This window comes from Microcaecilia unicolor, chromosome 4 (assembly GCF_901765095.1).
Source record: "Microcaecilia unicolor chromosome 4, aMicUni1.1, whole genome shotgun sequence".
Lineage (NCBI taxonomy): Eukaryota > Metazoa > Chordata > Amphibia > Gymnophiona > Siphonopidae > Microcaecilia > Microcaecilia unicolor.
The window spans coordinates 51,033,374-51,055,217 of NC_044034.1; the positions used below are offsets into that span (position 1 = coordinate 51,033,374).

The 21,844-nt window shown below is 43.3% G+C and overlaps 1 protein-coding gene across 2 annotated transcripts in view; it reads left to right on the forward strand.

The window, feature by feature from the left end:
* ARHGAP42 (Rho GTPase activating protein 42) overlaps nt 1-21,844 on the forward strand; it is a 425,019-nt gene that overhangs the window by 402,208 nt on the left and 967 nt on the right. For both annotated transcript variants that reach the window (XM_030200225.1, XM_030200226.1), the window contains 3 exons: nt 5,875-6,255; nt 8,554-8,710; nt 16,414-16,476. In XM_030200225.1, coding sequence (XP_030056085.1) covers nt 5,875-6,255; nt 8,554-8,710; nt 16,414-16,476 — 601 coding nt within the window. The remainder of the gene's footprint in view (nt 1-5,874; nt 6,256-8,553; nt 8,711-16,413; nt 16,477-21,844) is intronic.

Here is a 21,844-nt window from a genome sequence, read left to right on the forward strand (position 1 = left end):
TATATTGTAGCTGTGTCAGGTGACTTGGCCAGGGTTACACAGAGCTGCAGAAGGAGTTGGACCCAGTTTTGCAGGATCTCAACCCACTGCTGACCATTATGCAGTAGCAGGAATCAAACCAGGTTTCAGGTCCACATCATACTGCACTTAGGGGTCCTTTTACTAAGGTGCGATGAAAAATGGCCTGCGGTAGTGTGGACACGGGTTTTGGGCACGCGCAGATCCATTTTTCAGCGTACCTGTAAAAAAGGCCTTTTTAAAATTTTTGCCCTAAATGGATGTGCAGCAAAATCAAAATTGGCACATGTCCTTTTTGGGTCTGAGACCTTAACCGCCAGCCGTTGATCTAGTGGTAAAGTCTCACGTGGTAACTGGGCGGTAATGACCTAGGTGCGTCAAATGCCACTTGGCATACGTCCAATATGTGCACCCCAAAAATGAAATTACCGCAAGAGCTGCATGGTAGCTGGGCAGTAACTCCATTTTGGCACGTGTTGGACGAGCGTAGATGCTTACTTACACAGTTTAGTAAAAGGGCCCCTTAACCATTAGGCCAGTCCTCCATTAGAAACTTTGTTTAGTCTCGTATCCTGTGATTTCTTTTAATCACTATCAGTCAGTGTTTTTTTTCCCTCCATCAGATATTGCTTATGGCACATGGAAACTGCTTATGATTTGATTTTGTTTTGGTTTTTTATAACTGAATGTCAATTCTTATTATTGTCTTGGCATTTTTAATTTGTAAAGGAAAACATAACAGGTTTTTCTCATTACTATGAAAGTATTCTGTCTCTGAAAACATGAAGGATTTTCTTTTTTTGTGTGTTTCTGTAATTAGGCAGAGATGGACACTGTCCATAAAAAGCCCATTAAAGCAGTATATTTAAAGGTGCTGTGAACAAGATATGCAAATGTTAAGATAATCTTTTGTAATTATGTCCCAACAATTTTTATTTCATAATTATTTAAACTGCAAATCAAATAACGTTTATGCCGTTTTTACTTTTGCAATTATTGTTCTCCCACTGTGCTGCTTTTTAAATTAGGTTTCATCCTAAGCAAAGCTCAATAAATTGTATCAAGTTAAATAAACAGAGCTCCCAATGGCTCATTTTGTGCTACAGAACAAAGACAACGCTTAAAGATGCGACTGAATTAAATGTGTTGCTGATGAATACATAATTTTGCTGTCTGGTACTAACCACTATAATTAAGCTTAGCAAGATATTTACAGTAAACAAATGTTGGTTAGGAAGAAGTTAGTATTAATACTTTGTCCTTTGATATGGTCATGGTTTCCATGATTTGTGCAGACTTCAGTTTTCTCTTATACGTTTAGACCAGTGAGCTCATAAACCCACAGATTCTATATAGCGCACCTAGAGATCCACGCCAAAATCCAAGCGGATTCTATAATAACGTGCATATCTTAAAAAGCTTAACAAGCAGTAATTTTCTTTTTGTTACATTTGTACCCCGTGCTTTCCCACACATGGCAGGCTCAATGCAGTCTACATGGGGCAATGGAGGGTTAAGTGACTTGCCCAGAGTCACAAGGAGCTGCCTGTGCCTGAAGTGGGAATTGAACTCAGTTCCTCAGTTCCCCAGGACCAAAGTCCACCACCCTAACCACTAGGCCACTCCTCCACCGGCACTAATTAGAATTTATGTGCACAACTCGCTAAGTGTATTCTGTAATGACTAGTAAAAAAGGCCCGTTTCTGAAAGAAATGAAACGGGCGCTAGCAAGGTTGGCCTCTAATGCCTAACACAGAAGGCAAAAGTAGAGACTAATAGACGATTCACCACTGGAGACGTGAGTCCAACAGTCTTTATTATATCAAATATAACGACCCGACACGGGTCGTGTTTCGACGCTAAAAAAGCGTCTGCATCAGGAGTCAATAAATACACCAAGTAGTGAATGCAAAACGAGGAGTCCTACTTGTATGTGTGTTGTCAACTCACTAAACACATAGCACTAAACAGAAAATGCTGGACACAAACTATCAGAGCAAAAGTCATAATGCCTGCCAGCTGCCACTGTCTGGCTTTCCTAAAGGAGACCCGTGGGCATGAAATGCTTTCCCTAGGGGGAGTGTGTGCCAGTATGAATACCTGTTGCATTGCTTGTCTGGTCGGTGGGTGACTGTGAGCATAGCGCCATGCGAACGTGCGTGCATGTTTGTGGAGGGTCCCCGTTCTTCCCTAGCCCCACCACTGTGGGAGGGAGGTAGCGTCATTGCTCCTGGACCATGGAACAGGACTGGAAGGCGGGGTCACAGACACTGGGACAGTAGCAGGAACGTGCACGGAGCGATGAGTTGGTGAATAGCTGCAGCGAGCGCCACCGCCTCCTCCCCTTTAACTTTTGCACAAAGTGTTTGGGCTGGGAAAGAAAAACTGGTCTAGCGGCAGTTGGTCAGGCATTGATTTCGCAATAGTGTGGGGTGGAGTGGAGCAGGGATGCCTGGGTCTCCAGCTTTTTCGGGGCGAGATGGAGCAACGTTGTCAGAGCGCCGCGCCCTCGATGTTGTTGGTGTGAGACAGAGGCGGTGTGTTGTGGGAGGGGAGCGTGGAGGCGTCCACAGCTTTGGCGGCTTTAGAGTAGCCGTTTTGGGAGAGAGAGGGGGCGATCCATAGCGGAGGGTCCGATGTCAGTGGTTGTCGGTATTTGTTCTGGGGCCGGGGCTGCAGGGTTTGGCGACAGCTGTTTGGGGGTGGAGCCAGAGTGGAGAGAGAAGCCCTGGAAAGCATGGGAGAAGTCAAGGGGCCTGATTGGCTGGTGTCGGGATCACGTCATAATGCGGCCAGTGACGTCAGTCTGATCTACGGAGCCTAGCAGACCACCTCCGAGGAAGCCACGGTCCCAGGCAAGACAGAAAGTTGGAGGTGAGAATTATTATACAGGAAGTGTGCCGAACTTCTAACACACGCAGGCAAAAAAGGTGTGGTTATGGGTGGGGAAATGGGCATTTCATGGACATTCTGATATTTATGTGCATAGTTATATAATATGGCCCAGTGCATGTAACTCTACGTGCTGGGATTTACACCATTTACATCTGCCACTGAAGATCTGGTCCCTGGCGATGGTGGCTACAGCTCATGCTGTGGCCCTTCTGTACCATTTTGTCACCGAGAGAGGCTTCTCTTTTTAGTTTTTATTTTTTTCCTGCAGAAGGTTGGGTTCCCACAGCACCATCTTCACTCCTGCTGGCAAGGCTTGACTTCCCCTCCATCCTGTTGTTTTGCTCCTCCTTTTAGAGCATATACAAACCTATGCACACAGATGGACAAACACAAATGGGCCTCTTCATTCTAATAGACAGACAGATGGATGGACGCTCCACAAAACAGGCGCTATTTCACAAGCAAAACTCACCTAAAAATGTTTATATGTGCCATTCACCAATACATTGTCCTCTCTCCTAAGCAGCTTTTAAATATAGATAGATATAAGCCTTTCCAACAGCAAAACTGAAAAGCAAAAAATAAAACAAAGAATGCCCAGGTTCACTATCTTTTCCTGCTCACTGAAACATGAAATATGCAGGGACCAAATACTGCTCCCTGTCCTCTATAAATTAAAAATAAAAAATAAAACATTCCTTTCTTTTTCTCATTCCGCTATAAACAAAATGCAGCGGGATTCTTTCTGTTCTCCACTCTGCAACTCTGGATTCTAGTAGTTTTCCGTCACCCACCCTTCTCCCACTGTGAAAGAACCACACCTTGTCACTAGATATCTATTTTACAGATCATTCAGCAGATCTGCCAGAACTTTAGAGTTTCTTTAATGTTCTAGGATATACCATATTCCACTCAGCTTTTAGCTTTGTTCACTTTCATTTTGCTAAGTCTGCTTTGTAACTATATTCACCTCCACAAATATTCAGCAGTATCACATTGACAAAGGATGTGATGGAATCTGTTAATATAACTGATCTTTAAAAAGGTTAGTGCAAGTTCCCGAAGGAAAAATCCATAAACCATTATGTATTACCCAACTAGTCCCTGTCTAAATATCTGCACTTGGCACCTGGCTGCACAGTAAGATGTGTCATTGTATTGTAGGAACATCATTAGCATCATATCTGTTATTTGATTGTTCTAATGCGTTCTTATTAGGTGTTTCATTGATATTGTGCTGACATCATATTATATCTGTTGTTTGAATATTGTTCCATGCTGTCTGTTATGATATTGTCTTGTACTGACATTTATCGTATTTCTGTTATATGATTGTTCTGCAGTACTGTTCAATGTGTATATTTCTGATACAGTTTCATGGTAGACCTATTACTAGGTTTCAATTTGCAGTTTCCAAGTTTACCTCACTGATTTGTATTTATGTCTCTGTTAGTCATTTTACTATTGTTATGCTGTTAAAATTCTAAGGGGCCCTTTTACTAAGCCGTGTAGGCACCTACGCGTGCCAATTTAGAGTTACCGCATGGCCCTAGCGGTAATTTCATTTTTGGCGCGCGTCCGAAAGATACTTTTTGTTTTCTGGCGCGCGCCAGCTACGCGTATCAAGTGGTATTTGACGCACGTAGGTCATTATCGCACGGTTACCACATGAGACCTTACCACTAAGTCAATGGCTGGCGGTAAGGTCTCAGACCCAAAATGGACGCGCATCAATTTTTATTTTGTCGCACATCCATTTTCGACAAAAATTTATAAAAGGCCTTTTTTACAGGCATACTGAAAAATGGACCTGTGTGTGCCCAAATCCTATCCCTACACTATCACAGGCCATTTTTCAGTGCACCTTGGTAAAAAGGACCCCCCAAGTTTTATGTTAAACTGTACCTGCAGTATATTGCCTTGTGTGAATCTCTTCATAAAGGTGGTTAATAATTCCCAATAAATAAATTATTAAGGTGGACTTGGAGAAATCTACTAGTTAATCCCTGGAGATAAGCTAGTTTTGGGGGTCCTGCCAGCATCTGCTACCTGGATAAGTGCTGCTGACTGGGGCCATTCATTGATTTTCAACTTCATTAGCTGGCTAATTAAGCTGAAAACCATTGCAGACCACCTTGAGATTATTTAAATAGTGCCAGAGTAGTCTATGGGTAGAGTGAAGGCACTCTCTGGAGTTATCCGTACTCAATCTCTACTAACTGGGTAACTATCCAGATAAAGTTAACAGCAACAAGATATCCTAACTATCTAGTTAGCTATCCTGATACTGGACTGAACATTGCCACCATCTGGATAGTGCTGGTACTGACTCTCTATCCAGATATTCATTGCTATTCACTATCCAGATACCAGTGCTAAATATCCAGATATATTTCAGCTGTGACAGCCAGCTTTTAGAAAAAAGCACTTCATCTGGCTAAACAGTGACCCACAGGTCTTCAGGATAAACCTAGTGAACATGCATGATTGAGATCTACCTGAATACCTGTCTCTGTTTGCAAATCTTTCTTACTACTACTACTAATCGTTTCTATAGTGCTACTATATGTATGCAGCGCTGTACACATCATATGCAGGTACTTTCTCTGTCCCTAGAGGGCTCACAATCTAAGTTTTTGTACCTGGGGCAATGGAGGGCTAAGTGACTTGCCCAGGGTCACAAGGAGCTACAGTGGAAATTGAGCCCAGGTTGCCAGGATCAAAGCCTGCTGCACTAACCATTAGGCCACTCCTCCCTATATTTAGTAGGGGCATGTTGAAAAAGATTATTTGTTTATGACCCTTGAAGTGTAAAGTTGTGTCTACCTTTTGCAAGATCTTTCCTTAATCTCATATCAACAACAGAAGCACAATACTATACCTATAGTGAATGAGTGAATCTAGCTCACATGCAGAACTTTGATCAACATCTACATTAATTGATGTGTTTTTTTTATTTAGGTGATTCCTACAGCAGTAGCCCAACGAGCACCCCTATGGGTAGTATAGAGTCTCTTTCATCCCATTCATCAGAACAAAATAGCACAACAAAATCAGTGTCACCTCTACATCGAGAGAAAGCAGGAGGGATTTCATGGATTGTTCCACCAGCCTCTTCCAATGGACAGAAGAGTTCTGGTCTCTGGACTACAAGTCCTGAAACGAGTTCTAAAGAAGATGCAGCAAAAACGGATGTTGAGTCAGATTGTCAGAGTGTTTCTTCTGTCACTAGTCCTGGCAATTTATCTCCACCTATAGACCTTACCAAGAAAGGACCATATGGACTATCTGGGCTAAAACGATCTGCAGCTTCATCGCTTCGCTCAATACCTTCAGTTGAAGGTAAGCAAAACCCTCTTTATTTGGGGGGAAAGGGAGCTGCCAGACAGTTTGGTTCTGGTTTGACTTGTAGTTCTATTTAAAAGGTTTATTAAGTATTTTTAAAGCTTGTTTGGCATCTTCACTATGGAAGGGTGCAATGATTGAAATCTGCTATTTCAGTCAGAGACTGGAGCGGGTTTGAGATTCTGAGCACCTTCATGTAATTCTTTAATCGTATTAGAAAATAAAAAGAAGGAAGTTTTTCTCCTTCATTATTCCTTTGAGCACAAAGTAGAGGTGTGGTTACCAGCACTGGGGGAGGGGGCAGGTAAACAAAGATGGTACATTTTATATCCCCCTCTTCACTCACCTAACACAGGGGCCCTTTTACTAAAACACGTAGACGCCTATGCACCTCAATTTGGAACTACCGTCCGGATACCATGTGCTCCAGGCGGTAATTCCATTTTTTATATGTGTCCGATACATGTAGCAGGAAATTAATTTTTATTTTCTACTGCGTGGGGCTAACCGAGCAGTGATCGGCAGTGTACGCGCGCTGACGATTACTGCCTGGTTAACACATGAGACCTTACTGCTAAGTCAATGGGTGGTGGTAAGGTCTCGGGCCAAAATGGAAATGCGCCAATATTTTGCCGCACATCCATTTTCAGACCCCCCCCCTTTCAAAAAAAATGCCTTTTTTGCAGGCGCGCTGAAAAATGGACCTGCGTGTGTCCAATACATGCGCCTACAACAGCGCAGGCCATTTTTCGGCACACCTTAGTAAAAGGACCCCTCAGCCATTACAGTCAGCTAGGAGCCATAGATCACTGCTGCTTCCATAGTGTCAATACTGAGTCAAGCAGCCATGTAGCACTAGTGAGCAATTACTATGAAGCATCCTCAGCTCCATTCACTCCAATCCTAGTCCAAGACCCAGATCCCTTTGCATAGCAGCACATGCTACTGCCATCAGGCTAGCCCCAGAAGTATTTCTTTGCTGAATTGATATTGCAGGATAATAAAGGAGCTATAGCAAAAGAACCTTAGCACCAAATTTCATATTGGGGCAAAAGTATAGCAAAGCAGTACATAATGTGCAGGAAATAAACGTATTCATCAAAAACTGCACAACTTCAAATTAGTGCAAGGAAATAAGTCAATAAAGAAAAATATAATATGGCAGCCGCACTACTAGGTGAAAAAACAGAGATGCAGTTGCACAATTAGTAGTAACATTCCATTCTACCAATCCCAGGGCTAGAAGTTGCTTCCCCCATGTCCATCTCAATGCAGACTATGGACTTTTCCTCCAGGAATTTGTCCAAATGTTTTAAACCCATATACGCTAACTGCTATTACTGCTTCCTCCCGAAATGAGTTGCAGAGCTTATTCATTGAGTGAAAAAAAATATTTCCTCTTATTTGTTTTAAAAGTATTTCCATGTAATTTTATTGTGTCCCCTTGTCTTTGTACTTTTTGAATGAGTGAAAAATCAATTCACCTCCACCCGCTCCACACCACTCAAGATTTTGTAGACTTCATTCATATCCCTCCTCAGCCTTCTCTTTTCCAAGCTGAAGAACCCTAACCTCTTTATGGGTCCTTTTACTAAGGTGCGCTGAAAAATGGCTTGCGGTAGTGTAGGCACGGGTTTTAGGCGCACGCCAACCCATTTTTCAGCACACCTGAAAAAAAGGCCTTTTAAAAATGTTGCCGAAAATTGCCGCGCGTCCATTTTGGGTCTGAGACGTTACTGCCAGCCATTGACCTAGCGGGTAAAGTCTCACGCGGTAACCGGGCGGTAATGACCTACATGCACCAGAAAATAAAAAATATTTTTCAGGCGTGCGTAACGGACACACACCAAAAATGAAATTACCGCAAGAGCCACGCGGTAGCCCTGCGGTAACTTCATTTTGGCGCGCGTTGGGCGCTCGTATATGCTTATGCGGTTTAGTAAAAGGGCCCCTTAGTCTTTCCTCTTATGGGAGGTGTTCCATCCCTTTTATCATTTTGGTAGCTGTTCTTTGAACCTTTTCTAATTGTACTGTATCTTTTTTGAGATATGGGGACCAGAATTGAATGCAATACTCAAGCAATACAGAGGCATTATAATATTTTTGATCTCTTTGGTTCTGGAAATGAGCTCCATCTCCTCACTGCTTTGTTTTATTGGTCACTTATGCACATAGATAACGAAGATGCCAGCAATCGTGTCTGTTCTTAAAACCTTAATCTAGTCAGAGACATATACACTCATACATATTTTGTGTTGCATGTTCACTCTTACAGTTTTTTTTTTTTATCCTCAGGTAACAAAAGTTGCAGTGGTTCAGTTCATAGCTTAACGTCCATAGACCTCAAAGACACTCTGAAAATTCCAGATAATCCTGATTTGCCTCCAAAAATGTCCAGAAGGCATAGATTAGACACATTGTCTAGTAACGGCTATCAGAGACCTGGATCAGTGTAAGCTATTAAAATTAAATACGGATGTGTTGTTGTAACTGTTCCTAACACAACGCTATGGTTGATTGTTTCTCTTCGCTTTAAGCATTTGTATGGAAAGACAGGTTAAAATTAAAAGTAAATTTAAAAAAAATGTAAAGATTTTCAATGTCTTCAAATATTGAAAAGCCATTGCAAAAATGTGGGCCTCCCTCCCATCCCCCCCCCCCCCCCCCTTTTAATCAGGAAAAAAATGAAATCCATGAGGAGGAGGAGGATTTTTTTCAAAAATGTTTTGTGCAGGTAAACCAGTATTTAGGGGGAGTAGTTATCAAGATGCGGTAAAAGGTGGACTTTGTACTGCACCTTGCTTTACCACCAGAGTCACTGACCTGCAGTGTCGCAGTACCGCAGGTTGCTGACTGTCTTGTAAAAAGAATAATACTGATTGCGAGCCACCTTGCAAGTAACATTATACATTGGCCCAGGAGCATTGAGCCTCAAAGCCACGGCCTAGGTCTGACCTTAAAGGAGCTGGCAACTGTAATAAATAGATGAGGACAGGGTACCCTCCTCCCAAGCACAAACTTCACCTCCCTGACCTGAAAGTGCTTCCTGGTGTAGAAACCTCCCTCCCTAGAAAGATTCCCCCACACTCAGTGAAAGACCTAATACCCATCCCAAAGGCCCCCCCCCCCCCCGATCTACCTTTATAAAATCTCTGGTCTCTAGTGGTCCAGGTAGGGACGATCCGCAGTCGCTCCTGCCCTTTTTGGTGCTGTTTTCTGAAATGGTGCAGGCGACCCCTAGTGGAACACCAGAGTTCATATTTTCATATAAGGGATTCTTTGCCATTACATGGAAAGCACAACCCATAGAGTTAGTACCACAACACTAGCGCTAGGGGTCACCATTAACATTTTGGATGATGGTGCCAGGAAGGGCAGGAGTGACTGGAGATTGTTCATGCTTGGACCACTAAGGAGAAGGAAGTTTATAAAGGTAGGCCCTGGGGCCTGGGGAGGATGGTAATTTAGAGGGTGGCTCTGGAAGTACTTGAATTGGGAGTGGGATTCTAGAAGGGGGTCTGTGCTTGGCAGGGGAGTGCTCTGGCTTCACCAATTTATTATGGTTGCCGACCATCTAAGATATTCCAAGAAACGTTAGGCCATAACTTGGTAACCCAATGCTCCTGGGTGGTAAAATAACCCCAGGGTTATTTTACCAGCAATAATGCAGCTGGCAGTGGGCACCTAGTGTTCATCACAAGCTGAGTTATAATATTTACATAGTAATGAGCTCTACATATGTTTGCATGTTTTGCATCTCATTAATATATACTATAGAATAACCTAATTAACGGTGCTTTAGGGCACCAAAACCAGTATTTGAGCACTTTAACACATACTAAGGGCTAAATACGCAGGTTTGTCCTTTAATGCAGCTTTATAATTCCCCACTTTAGCTTAGAAAGCTTGTGTGGAAATTGTCTCTCCCCCCCCCCCCCCTACTACTGTAGGTAAAAAGAATACATGCTGTGAACAATATGGCAATCTCTCTATATAAAACGCACCTCCAACGTTCTAATGAAGCCTCTGTTAGCCAACATTCTAAGTGAAGGGGGTGAGATCCCATTGTGTCTGCCCCGCCCACGCGTCAAACGTGATGACGTCGAGGGCGGAGCAATGACACTCAACCAATCGCATCGCTCGGCAGCGAAGCGTCAGGGAAGAAGGCGGCGCTCTCGACGTCTAGCCTTCCCTTCGCTGTGTTCCGCCTTCTTCTGACGTCAAGGATGACGTCAAAAGAAGGCGGAACACAGCGAAGGGACAGCTACACGTCGGGAGCGCCGCCTACTTCCCTGACGCTTCGCTGCCGGAACCGCCATGGAGGTACATTTTAAAAGAAGAAAAACAAAAAAAACGGATGCGAAGGGGGGGGGGGGGAACATGGATGCGAAGGGGGGGGCCATGGATGCGAAGAGGGGGGGAACATGGATGCGAAGGGGGGGGGATGGAAGGGAGAGAGGGGACTTGCTGGAAAAGGATGAATGGAGGGGGCAGGGGACAGAGGAGCATGGATGGCCATGGATTGGGAGGGCAGGGCTCAGGGAGAGAGGGAAATTGCTGGAAAAGGATGAATGGAGGGGGCAGGGGACAGAGGAGCATGGATGGCCATGGATTGGAAGGGCAGGGCTCAGGGAGAGAGGGGAATTGCTGCAAAGGGATGAATGGAGGGGGCAGGGGACAGAGGAGCATGGATGGCCATGGATTGGGAGGGCAGGACTCAGGGACACAGGGAAATTGCTGGATAGGGATGAATACAGGGCACAGATGGGCATGGATGGATATGGATTGCAGGACAGGCCTCAGGCAGAGAGGGGAAATGCTGGATAGGGAAAAAAGGAGGAGCCAGGTGACAGAGGACCATGGATGGGCATGGATTGGAAGGGCAGGACTCAGGGAGAGGGGAATTGCTGGATAGGGATGAATGGAGGGGACAGATGGGCATGGATGGATATGGATTGCAGGGAAGGCCTCAGGCAGAGAGGGGAAATGCTGGATAGGGAAAAATGGAGGGGCCAGGTGACAGAGGAGCATGGATGGGCATGGATTGGAAGGGCAGGACTCAGGGACAGGGGAATTGCTGGATAGGGATGAATGGAGGGGACAGATGGGCATGGATGGATATGGATTGCAGGGCAGGCCTCAGGCACAGAGGGGAAATGCTGGATAGGGAAAAATGGAGGGGCCAGGTTACAGAGTAACATGGATGGCCATGGATTGGGAGGGCACGGGTCACACTCTCTCTCTCATATACAATGTCTTTCTGACTCTCTCTCGCCCACACACACACACACTCTCACTCACACTGTCTCTCACATACACACTTGCACACACTCTCATTCTCACACACACACTCTCTCACAAACACACTGACACCCAGACTCACTCTCTCACACAATCACACTTTCACTCTGACTCTCAAACAGTCACTCTCACATACACTCTCCCAACATACACACTCCGAGGAAAACCTTGCTAGCGCCCGTTTCATTTGTGTCAGAAACGGGCCTTTTTTACTAGTCACTAATAAATTCAACCCAGCGCTACAAATTACTTCAGTATTTCAGTACTTGAACGTGGCAGGGTATTCTACCCATAAACAGTGGGTAAGAAGCCTCAGAGGCAACTCTTTTCACACTAGGAAACACAGCCTAGTGCTTCGCTCAAATCATCATCGGCTTCCACATTAAACCCAGTCTTTTTACTTATATTCAAACTTTTAATCCATACATTTATACGTTTAGTAGTTTTTAAATAAATGATCATTTATCTAAAGAAAAACATTTTCCAGGACCCCCAACCTGAGTCATGTTTTGCACGGCTGCATCAGGTTAAGGTCCTGCCAGATCAAAAATTGTAGTATCAACCCACTATATTCAAAAATGCCACTCAAAACCTTATCTTAAAACAATATAATTACAGTATTAAAACACATACCCATGCCAGCACACCATAACATTTCCATATCCATGCCAGCACAACATAACATGTCGCTAAAGTTTACTCAAAATGGTGCCTATTGTCACAGCACCACCCTTATACAAACACCCATGACCCAGCATTCAATAGAACCCCCCCCCCCCCCCCCAGAGAAATGGACCAATCACAGCTCACATTAAATAAACCTAGTCAAGTTAAAGATTCATCCCCCCTTCCCCGTTGTACATATGAATCCATCGCTGTTCTTTGAAATTCACTAATTGATTAACAACACCCTATTCCCACCCTAGATGTACTTGCTCCAGCACTCTCCATCGGATATCAGAGTGAACATGTCCCTTATCCATCTAATGCACCACTGTAGGAGCTTGTCTATGTCCTCAACTAATGCGGGATTTATTTTCTGTCAGTCTGAGTTTAATTGGCCTCGATGTACAGCCGACATAATGAACAGGGACACACAATCACATAGGTAACGTTATTAGACCCACAACTAGTGTTGTCTCAGTATCGCCCTAGAATATCCTGGAGGTTTCTAGGATGGTTCAGCAATTGCTGAGCTACATCATTGACAGTCCCCATGAATGCCATGACCAACCACAGGATCTTGAACAATATGGCATCAGATCGAATTTTTTCAAATTGAGGGGGTCTTTTACTAAGGCGAGCTGGTGTTTTTAGTGCGCACTAAACGCTAAAGATGCCTATGTATTCCTATGGGCATCTTTAGCATTTAGCATGCACCTATTTTTAACACACGCTAAAAACACCAGTGTGCCTAAGTAAAAGACCCCCTGAAATAGGGATACATAGGTGTCACCACAACTTAACTGGCTTAAGTAAGTAAAAATGATCTCTCCCCCCCCCCCCACCCCGACTCCCATCCTTTTACTCTATGTCATCATATAACTATCAAACATTAATGATATAAACCTACCTACAATTTACTGGTATAATGAAATCATCATCTTCATCTCATTCTGTGGTCACTTGAATGAGGCATAGCTTCATTCAAGTGTATCACCACAACTTAATTGGCTTAAAGAAGCAAAAATTATCTCTCTCCCCCTACCCCATCCTTTCACTTTATGGCATCATATAACTTTCAGGCACGAATGGTATAAACCAACCTACAATTTGTTGATATAATTTTTTGGCTCATTCTGTACTCACCTGATGAATGACGCAAAGCTTCTAAGTGAACTAAAGGATATCAAATTAACTGCTTTACAGTATGAAAACCTAGTTGTTTGTAACTGAAATGTCAGATTCACCTTATATATTAGAAATGTGAATCTAACATTTCAGTTATAAACAACCAGGTTTACATACTATAGGCTAGTTAATTTGAAATGTTTTACCTTATTTAGATATAAAAGGCAGCAAATTCTGTGTTCTGCCTTTCTGTTGGTCTAATTTTAATATGTATGACTAGTTTTCAGGAGCTTTACGACATTCATCAAGTGAGTACAGAATGAGCCAAAGATTATTTCATTATACCAGGAACCTGCAGGTTGGTTTATACCGTTAGAGTCTGAAAGTTGCATGTTTATATAAAATAAAAGGATGGGGGGATCATTTTGCTTATTTAAACCAGTTTAGGGGCTCTGTTTACTAAGCCACGCTGTAGGCACACTAATTTTTAAGTGCACGCTAAAAATTAGCATGTGCTAATGCTAAAGACACCCATAGCAATATATGGGTGTCTCTAGCATTAGGGAGCACCAATTTTTAGCGTGGGTTAAAAGTTAGTGCGCCTACAACATGGCTTAGTAAACAGGGCCCTAGGGGGCTCTTTTACTAAGTCACGTAGGTGCCTACGCTTGCCCAATGTGCGTCAATTTTTGAGTTACCGCCTGGCTACCATGTGGCCTTTGCGGTAATTTCATTTTTGACGCGTGTCTGAAAATATTTTTTATTTTCTGGTGCGTGGGCAGTAATCGAGCTGTAATTGGCATTTTGCCTGTGTAGACCATAACCACATGGTTACCATGTGAGACCCTACTGCTAGGTCAGTGGCTGGCGGTAAGGTCTCAGACCCAAAATGGACGCTCGGCAGTTTTCATTTTGACGTACATCCATTTTCGGGAAAAATTTTTAAAAGCCATTTTTTACAGGTGCACTGAAAAGTGATTCTGCGCACACCCAAAACGTGTGTCTACACTACCGCAGGCCATTTTTCAGCGCGCATTTGTAAAAGGGCCCCCTTGGTGCGGTGAAGGTCACTCAAAGGTATTGGCTACCTTCCTTTTAGAGGTAGACCACACTAGAAGCTGTTAACAAACATAATTGAATAACATACCTGTAACTAAAAAATAAAAATACATATGAATAATTATAGGGATATGAAAGAAATGAAAAATCATAAGTAAGGCTTGTAAGGAAGATTTTAGGGTTTGTTCACACTTAAGCCATGAGCTCAGCACTAGAGTAGGTATGTCTCAGTGAAATCCACTGATATGGTAAGAGGAGAAAAACACTGAAAAGCAGCTCAGAAATGTATTCGGCTAGTCCAAGAAAAAGTGTTGGCTGCAAATTTGTTTGAACCAGTGGCGTAGCCACAGGTGGGCCTGGGTAGGCCGGGGCCCACCCACTTAGGGCTCAGGCCCACCCAACATTAGCACACGTTTAGCGGTGGCCAGTGGGGATCCCAAGCTCCACCAGCTGAAGACTTCCCCCTGATGGTAACGAAAATGCTACTGTCCACAATACCGGCACCCGCGCATGCTCAGCTTTCAGCGCATGCCTGCTACAGACTGCTAAGGTGGAAAGGAGCATTTTTTCACCAGCTGAGATAATTTTTTTTGGTGGGGGGGGAGGTGAAGGGAACACTTGGTGCCCACCCACTTCTTGCCTAGGCCCACCCAAAATCTGTTGTCTGGCTACGCCTCTGGTTTGAACGTTTGAACTCTGTTTTCTATATCTAAGTAGACTGACAGGGCAGCCACACGAGTATATCTAAATATGTTGAAAGTTCAATTCACAGTAAATGTCCGCACGGATCAATTTCACTGTTCACTAGTACTGATGAATATCAAAAACCACACACAGTGAAAAGTGACTGGTCAATAAGGGGAAAATGTCTCATCAATCTGTGGCAAGGATCAATTGTTCAATGCACACAGTACAAAAAGTGATCATAGACAACCCCCCCCCCCCCCCCCACACACACACACACAAGATTGTTTTTTAATTTTTTTTCATATGAATTTAAGCCAAAAACAAGAAAAAATATATACATAAAAAAATCAACTTCTCTGTTTAATATTCTTTATATAACAACATACTTCAAGTGAAGGAAAATTTTTGGACTTAGACTCGTTTGTCCAGTTATGTGCAGAGTGGTAGGTTCCAGCTTGTAAAACGGTCAAAGTGCAGTCCCAACGGTCCAGTTTCGCACTGCTTCTTCAGGGAACCACACCGCAAAACCTTGAAGTTCTAAAGCACTGGAGAGCAAGCTTCCTACTGCCCCACTCACAAAACTTAACTGTTTTACAAGCTGGAACCTACCACTATACACATAACTGGACAAACGAGTCTAAGATAAGTCCAAAAATTGCCCTTCACTTGAAGTACGTTGTTATATAAAGAATATTAAACAGAGAAGTTGATTTTTTCATGTATATATTTTTTCTTGTGTTTGGCTTAAATTCATATGAAAAAAATAAAAAAAACAATTTTGGTTTTTTTTTGTCTATGATTACTTTTTGTAGTATGTGCATTAAACAATTGATCCTTGCAACAGATTGATGAGACATTTTCCCCTTATTGACCAGTCACACTTCACTGTGTGTGGTTTTTGATATTCGAAGGTACAATTCATACATTTATTTAGGTAGTCATAGATTGCCAGTAGATACTTATAAACTCTAAATCCCTTCCTACTTAATGAAAACAACCTCCCTTGGGTATAAATAGCCCCAACATTGAGTTTTACTAAGCTCGAAATTGTGCTGAAATGCATTCATCCCATTGCACGTAATTCTTGCAACCGTTAAAACAAAATGTTACGAGCTGGTACAAGTAATAAGCAGCAAACTGTTCTCATCTTGAAAGTGTAAAATGTAATGCTCTTATGTTTCTGGATTGTAAAAACAATTATTCTAGCATTTTTTCTCTGTTCCTTTCACAATCTTTGTCATTCACACTTTGATCTTTGAAATGTAATAAAAGTGTTGCTAGAAAACGGGATCAGAATCTTCTCTGCTTCATTTTCAGGGTTGCAGCCAGGGCCCAGTTGTTCGAGAATGCCAGTTCCTGTAAGCTGGATTCCCCTGGGCGGTAGGTTTTCATATTAATGTGACTTCCATTGATCTTCATAGCTATTTCCTTTAAAGCAAGTTTTGCTGGAATGTGCAAAGCTGTCTGTTTTGTAGTCATTCCGCCATGGGGCATATATAATGTGAATCTAGGCTGCTCACATTTATGATTAAAGGGGACCAATATTATGGTGCTCCGAATTGTTGTTATAATATAGATATATAGATATATATAGATATATACAGAGAAAGAGAGAGAGAGATGTACAGTGCACTCCATTTAAGTGCACGTTGGATAAGCGCATGCTCTGTTTAACTGCATGCCGTACTTCAGTCCCGTTTTTGGCGCCATCAGTTTTTATGGGGACAAACTTTGGTTTAACGCACCACTGATAAGTGCGAGATTCGCTTATTTGCATGGTTTAAGACCGCTCCGCTGCAGGAAAGACTGTTTTTTCCACAATCATATAGGATGAACTGTATTGACCCCTGATGCAGGTGCTGTGCGCTGATACACGGCCCATGTCAGGTCATTAAAGAAAGATTGGTGTTTCAGTTATATGATTAAAGGATCTATGTCCCAATTTTATAGGCTCCTAGTGCTTTTTCTTTACTACTACTACTACTACTTAACATTTCTAGAGCGCTACTAGGGTTACGCAGCGCTGTACAATTTAACAAAGAGAGACAGTCCCTGCTCAAAGAGCTTACAATCTAATAGACAAGTGAACGGTCGGTCCGATAGGGGCAGTCAAATTGGAGCAGTCTGGATTCACTGTTAGGACTGTTAGGACCTTTTAGCACACAACATCCTCACTTTAATTCAGTTAAAAACTAGGACCTGACATATTAAAGCATGGAGGTATAGCCCAGATTCTGTCACGAATAAAGTGACCATCATTACTACTAATCTTTAAAACCCAGGTATTGGAAAGTTTATCTGTGGGGAGGTTGTTCAGTACATCTGGCCCTGAGTCAAGCAATTGCTGGAAAATGTCAGCTAACTGTGTGGCCTGGTCAAGAGGGCATGACCTGACCTCTATACAGGAAACCATTCCTCTGTTTTGTAACTGAGCCTGTAAATAATTAACCTCAGCCTTCGCAGAGCATGTATGCAACTCACAGGTGACATGTCTGCATTTGACCTTTACAGGTCAATTGTATAAAGAAAACCAAGTGCCTGTTTTTCTTTATAAAATACTAGTGTAAGTTCCCTAACATATGCCTACATTGCAAATGTCCGTGTTAGTTTTGCAAGTTTGCATTTAAATTACAGCATAATCTGTGCATGTACTTGTATGCACTGCCCAAACTCCATCCCTGTGCTGTGCACTGGTAAAGTACACACACACTACTGCTTGTGCTTATTTCTGTAGCGTAACTAGCTATAAACAAACACATAAGAGAGAGTCCCTGTTAAACAGAGCTTGCCAGTGGCATAGCCAAGGGTGGGCCCAGGCCCACCCAGTAACAGCACAACTATGATGTGGCTGGCAGGGATTCCCAAGCCTTACCAGCTGAAAACTCCCAACAACTCTCTCTCCTGCATACCTTGTAAATAGCAGATCTTCGCCTGCAGCGAGCAGCAATTGATACATGCCGTGGGGCCAACATGAGCAGTGTGTATTAGTTGCTGCTCACTGACACTGAAAATCTGCTATTTATAAGGTATGCAAGGGGGGAGGATGTTTGAGAGACCATCTAGTATGCAGGCGAGAGAGGAAGAGACCAAATCACTTGTGGGACAAGGCGGAGTTCTGCCCACCCATTTTGGGCCTAGGCCCACCCAAAATTGGATGTCTGGCTACGCCCCTGGAGCTTACAATCTGTCCGTGCCAAAGTGCATAATTTTTATGCAGTCATATTACAAAGCATGCTAATCTGGAGCTACCGACGACCCAACGTGGATGCTGCTGGTGGTTCCAGCCTCAGCGTGTGCCATTTCCCACACTAGGGAAAATCGGCCCGTATTTTTTAGCACAATGCTAACCTTGAGGTAATCGGGCAGCACCGCGCACTACCTGGTTACCACCAGGTTAGCATGGGAGCCCATACTGTCACCTCAGCAGGTGGCAGTAAGTGCTCCCTCTCGCATGGCCATGCGGTAAGAGCAATCTTTACTGCAAGACCATGACTATTTTCAGCCTTTTTTACCCGCTGTGTAAAAAGGGCCTCAGGCATGACAAAAACAGCTCCCACTGCTAGTGCAGGGCCCTTTTTTACTGCAGCTTTGTAAAAGGACCCCTCAATTAAGCGTATGTCATCACATATGTGCAGGAATAACTTTATAAAATTACCTTCTTAGTGTTTTTTTGTGGGGCTCATTTTCAAAACAGAAAAATGTCCAAAAAGTGGCACAAAGTGGCAGATGAACATTTTTTGCCAAAACTTCCAAATCACCATTTTTGAAACCCGTTTTTAACATGGGTTATGCAGTTCATATGCAGTGCATCCAAATCACAAGGGGACGTGTTAGGGGTGGGATTTAGGCGTTCCCGTAACTTGGATATTTTTCTGCTTTAATAGAACAAAGTAAAAACGTCTGGAGCTAAAAATTTAGATGTTTTGGTGTAGACCTGTTTCAGTCACGACTAAATCACAAAAAGGTGCCCTAAATGACCACAGGAGGGATTAAGGCATGATCCCCTCCCACCTCCCAAAAATGTGAAAGTAACAGTATGTACCAGGCTCTTTGATAACTTCAGATGTTATGGCCAGTCCTATTAGAGCAGCAAGCAGGTCTGACTCAATTTCAGAAATAGTTCTCACCCCTGTGCGTAAATCATTTGGCACCGATTTCATAATTGTTATTGATAACTATAGACCTGTAGCAGTCATTCTCTGGATATCAAAATTGATGGAGTTTAATTTACCAAAAGTTACTAGATTTTATATTTTCCAATGACTTACTACACCCTTCTCAACATAGCTTTTGTTCATTACATAATATGGAATCTCTTTCATTGCTTATGACAACAGAGATTAGAGACATTTTGAGTAGAGGTGGGGAAGGTGGTGCTCCTGCAGTTCGACATAGCAGCAGTCTTTGATGCCATAGATCACTCATTCATGCTTTATAGGTTGAGTGAGTTGGGCATTATGGGTAAAGAGGAGGGATTCTATATATGGCACCTAAAAAAATCCACGCGGAAAACATTTCCGACTAAGCGTATTCTATAAGTGGCTCCTAAATTTAGGCGTGGTATATAGAATATGCTTAGGGTCCCTTTTACTAAGCCGCGTAGCGGAAGCTCACCAAAATAAACTTACTGCCCGACTACCGCATGCCTCTTGCGGTAATTTCATTTTTGGTGCGCGTTTGGAAAATATTTTTTATTTTCAGACGCGCGTAGCGGATTCGGGCCAAGTGGCATCTGACGTGCCTAGGTCGTTACCGTGCAGATTCCTTACTGCTAGGCCTATGGCTGGCGGTAAGGTCAGACACCCACAATGGACGCGCGGCAATTTTGATTTTTCTGCACGTCCATTTTTGGCAAAAAATATTTAAAGGCATTTTTGGTACGTGCGCTGAAAAGTTTTTCTGCGTGCGCCCAAAACCCGCGCCTACAATATTGCAAGCCACTTTTTACCGCGGCTTAGTAAAAGGAGTCCTTAGTTAGTATCCTAGCGCCTAAAACTACGTGTGTCTATTTATACCAGTGAAAAGGTGTAAATCCTGGCACGTAGATTTAGGCACACTGGGCCATATTCTATAACTATGTGCATACATTTTGGAATGACCACAAAATGCTCATTTCCCTGCCTATAACCTAATATTTACATGCAGTGTTATAGAATATACAGTGGTGGAAATAAGTATTTGATCCCTTGCTGATTTTGTAAGTTTGCCCACTGACAAAGACATGAGCAGCCCATAATTGAAGGGTAGGTTATTGGTAACAGTGAGAGATAGCACATCACAAATTAAATCCGGAAAATCACATTGTGGAAAGTATATGAATTTATTTGCATTCTGCAGAGGGAAATAAGTATTTAATCCCTCTGGCAAACAAGACCTAATACTTGGTGGCAAAACCCTTGTTGGCAAGCACAGCGGTCAGACGTCTTCTGTAGTTGATGATGAGGTTTGCACACATGTCAGGAGGAATTTTGGTCCACTCCTCTTTGCAGATCATCTCTAAATCATTAAGAGTTCTGGGCTGTCGCTTGGCAACTCGCAGCTTCAGCTCCCTCCATAAGTTTTCAATGGGATTAAGGTCTGGTGACTGGCTAGGCCACTCCATGACCCTAATGTGCTTCTTCCTGAGCCACTCCTTTGTTGCCTTGGCTGTATGTTTTGGGTCATTGTCGTGCTGGAAGACCCAGCCACGACCCATTTTTAAGGCCCTGGCGGAGGGAAGGAGGTTGTCACTCAGAATTGTACGGTACATGGCCCCATCCATTCTCCCATTGATGCGGTGAAGTAGTCCTGTGCCCTTAGCAGAGAAACACCCCCAAAACATAACATTTCCACCTCCATGCTTGACAGTGGGGACGGTGTTCTTTGGGTCCTAGGCAGCATTTCTCTTCCTCCAAACACGGCGAGTTGAGTTCATGCCAAAGAGCTCAATTTTTGTCTCATCTGACCACAGCACCTTCTCCCAATCACTCTCGGCATCATCCAGGTGTTCACTGGCAAACTTCAGATGGGCCGTCACATGTGCCTTCCGGAGCAGGGGGACCTTGCGGGCATTGCAGGATTGCAATCCGTTATGTCGTAATGTGTTACCAATGGTTTTCGTGGTGACAGTGGTCCCAGCTGCCTTGAGATCATTGACAAGTTCCCCCCTTGTAGTTGTAGGCTGATTTCTAACCTTCCTCATGATCAAGGATACCCCACGAGGTGAGATTTTGCGTGGAGCCCCAGATCTTTGTCGATTGACAGTCATTTTGTACTTCTTACATTTTCTTACTATGGCACCAACAGTTGTCTCCTTCTCGCCCAGCGTCTTACTGATGGTTTTGTAGCCCATTCCAGCCTTGTGCAGGTGTATGATCTTGTCCCTGACATCCTTAGACAGCTCCTTGCTGTTGGCCATTTTGTAGAGGTTAGAGTCTGACTGATTCACTGAGTCTGTGGACAGGTGTCTTTCATACAGGTGACCATTGCCGACAGCTGTCTGTCATGCAGGTAACGAGTTGATTTGGAGCATCTACCTGGTCTGTAGGGGCCAGATCTCTTACTGGTTGGTGGGGGATCAAATACTTATTTCCCTCTGCAGAATGCAAATAAATTCATATACTTTCCACAATGTGATTTTCCGGATTTAATTTGTGATGTGCTATCTCTCACTGTTACCAATAACCTACCCTTCAATTATGGGCTGCTCATGTCTTTGTCAGTGGGCAAACTTACAAAATCAGCAAGGGATCAAATACTTATTTCCACC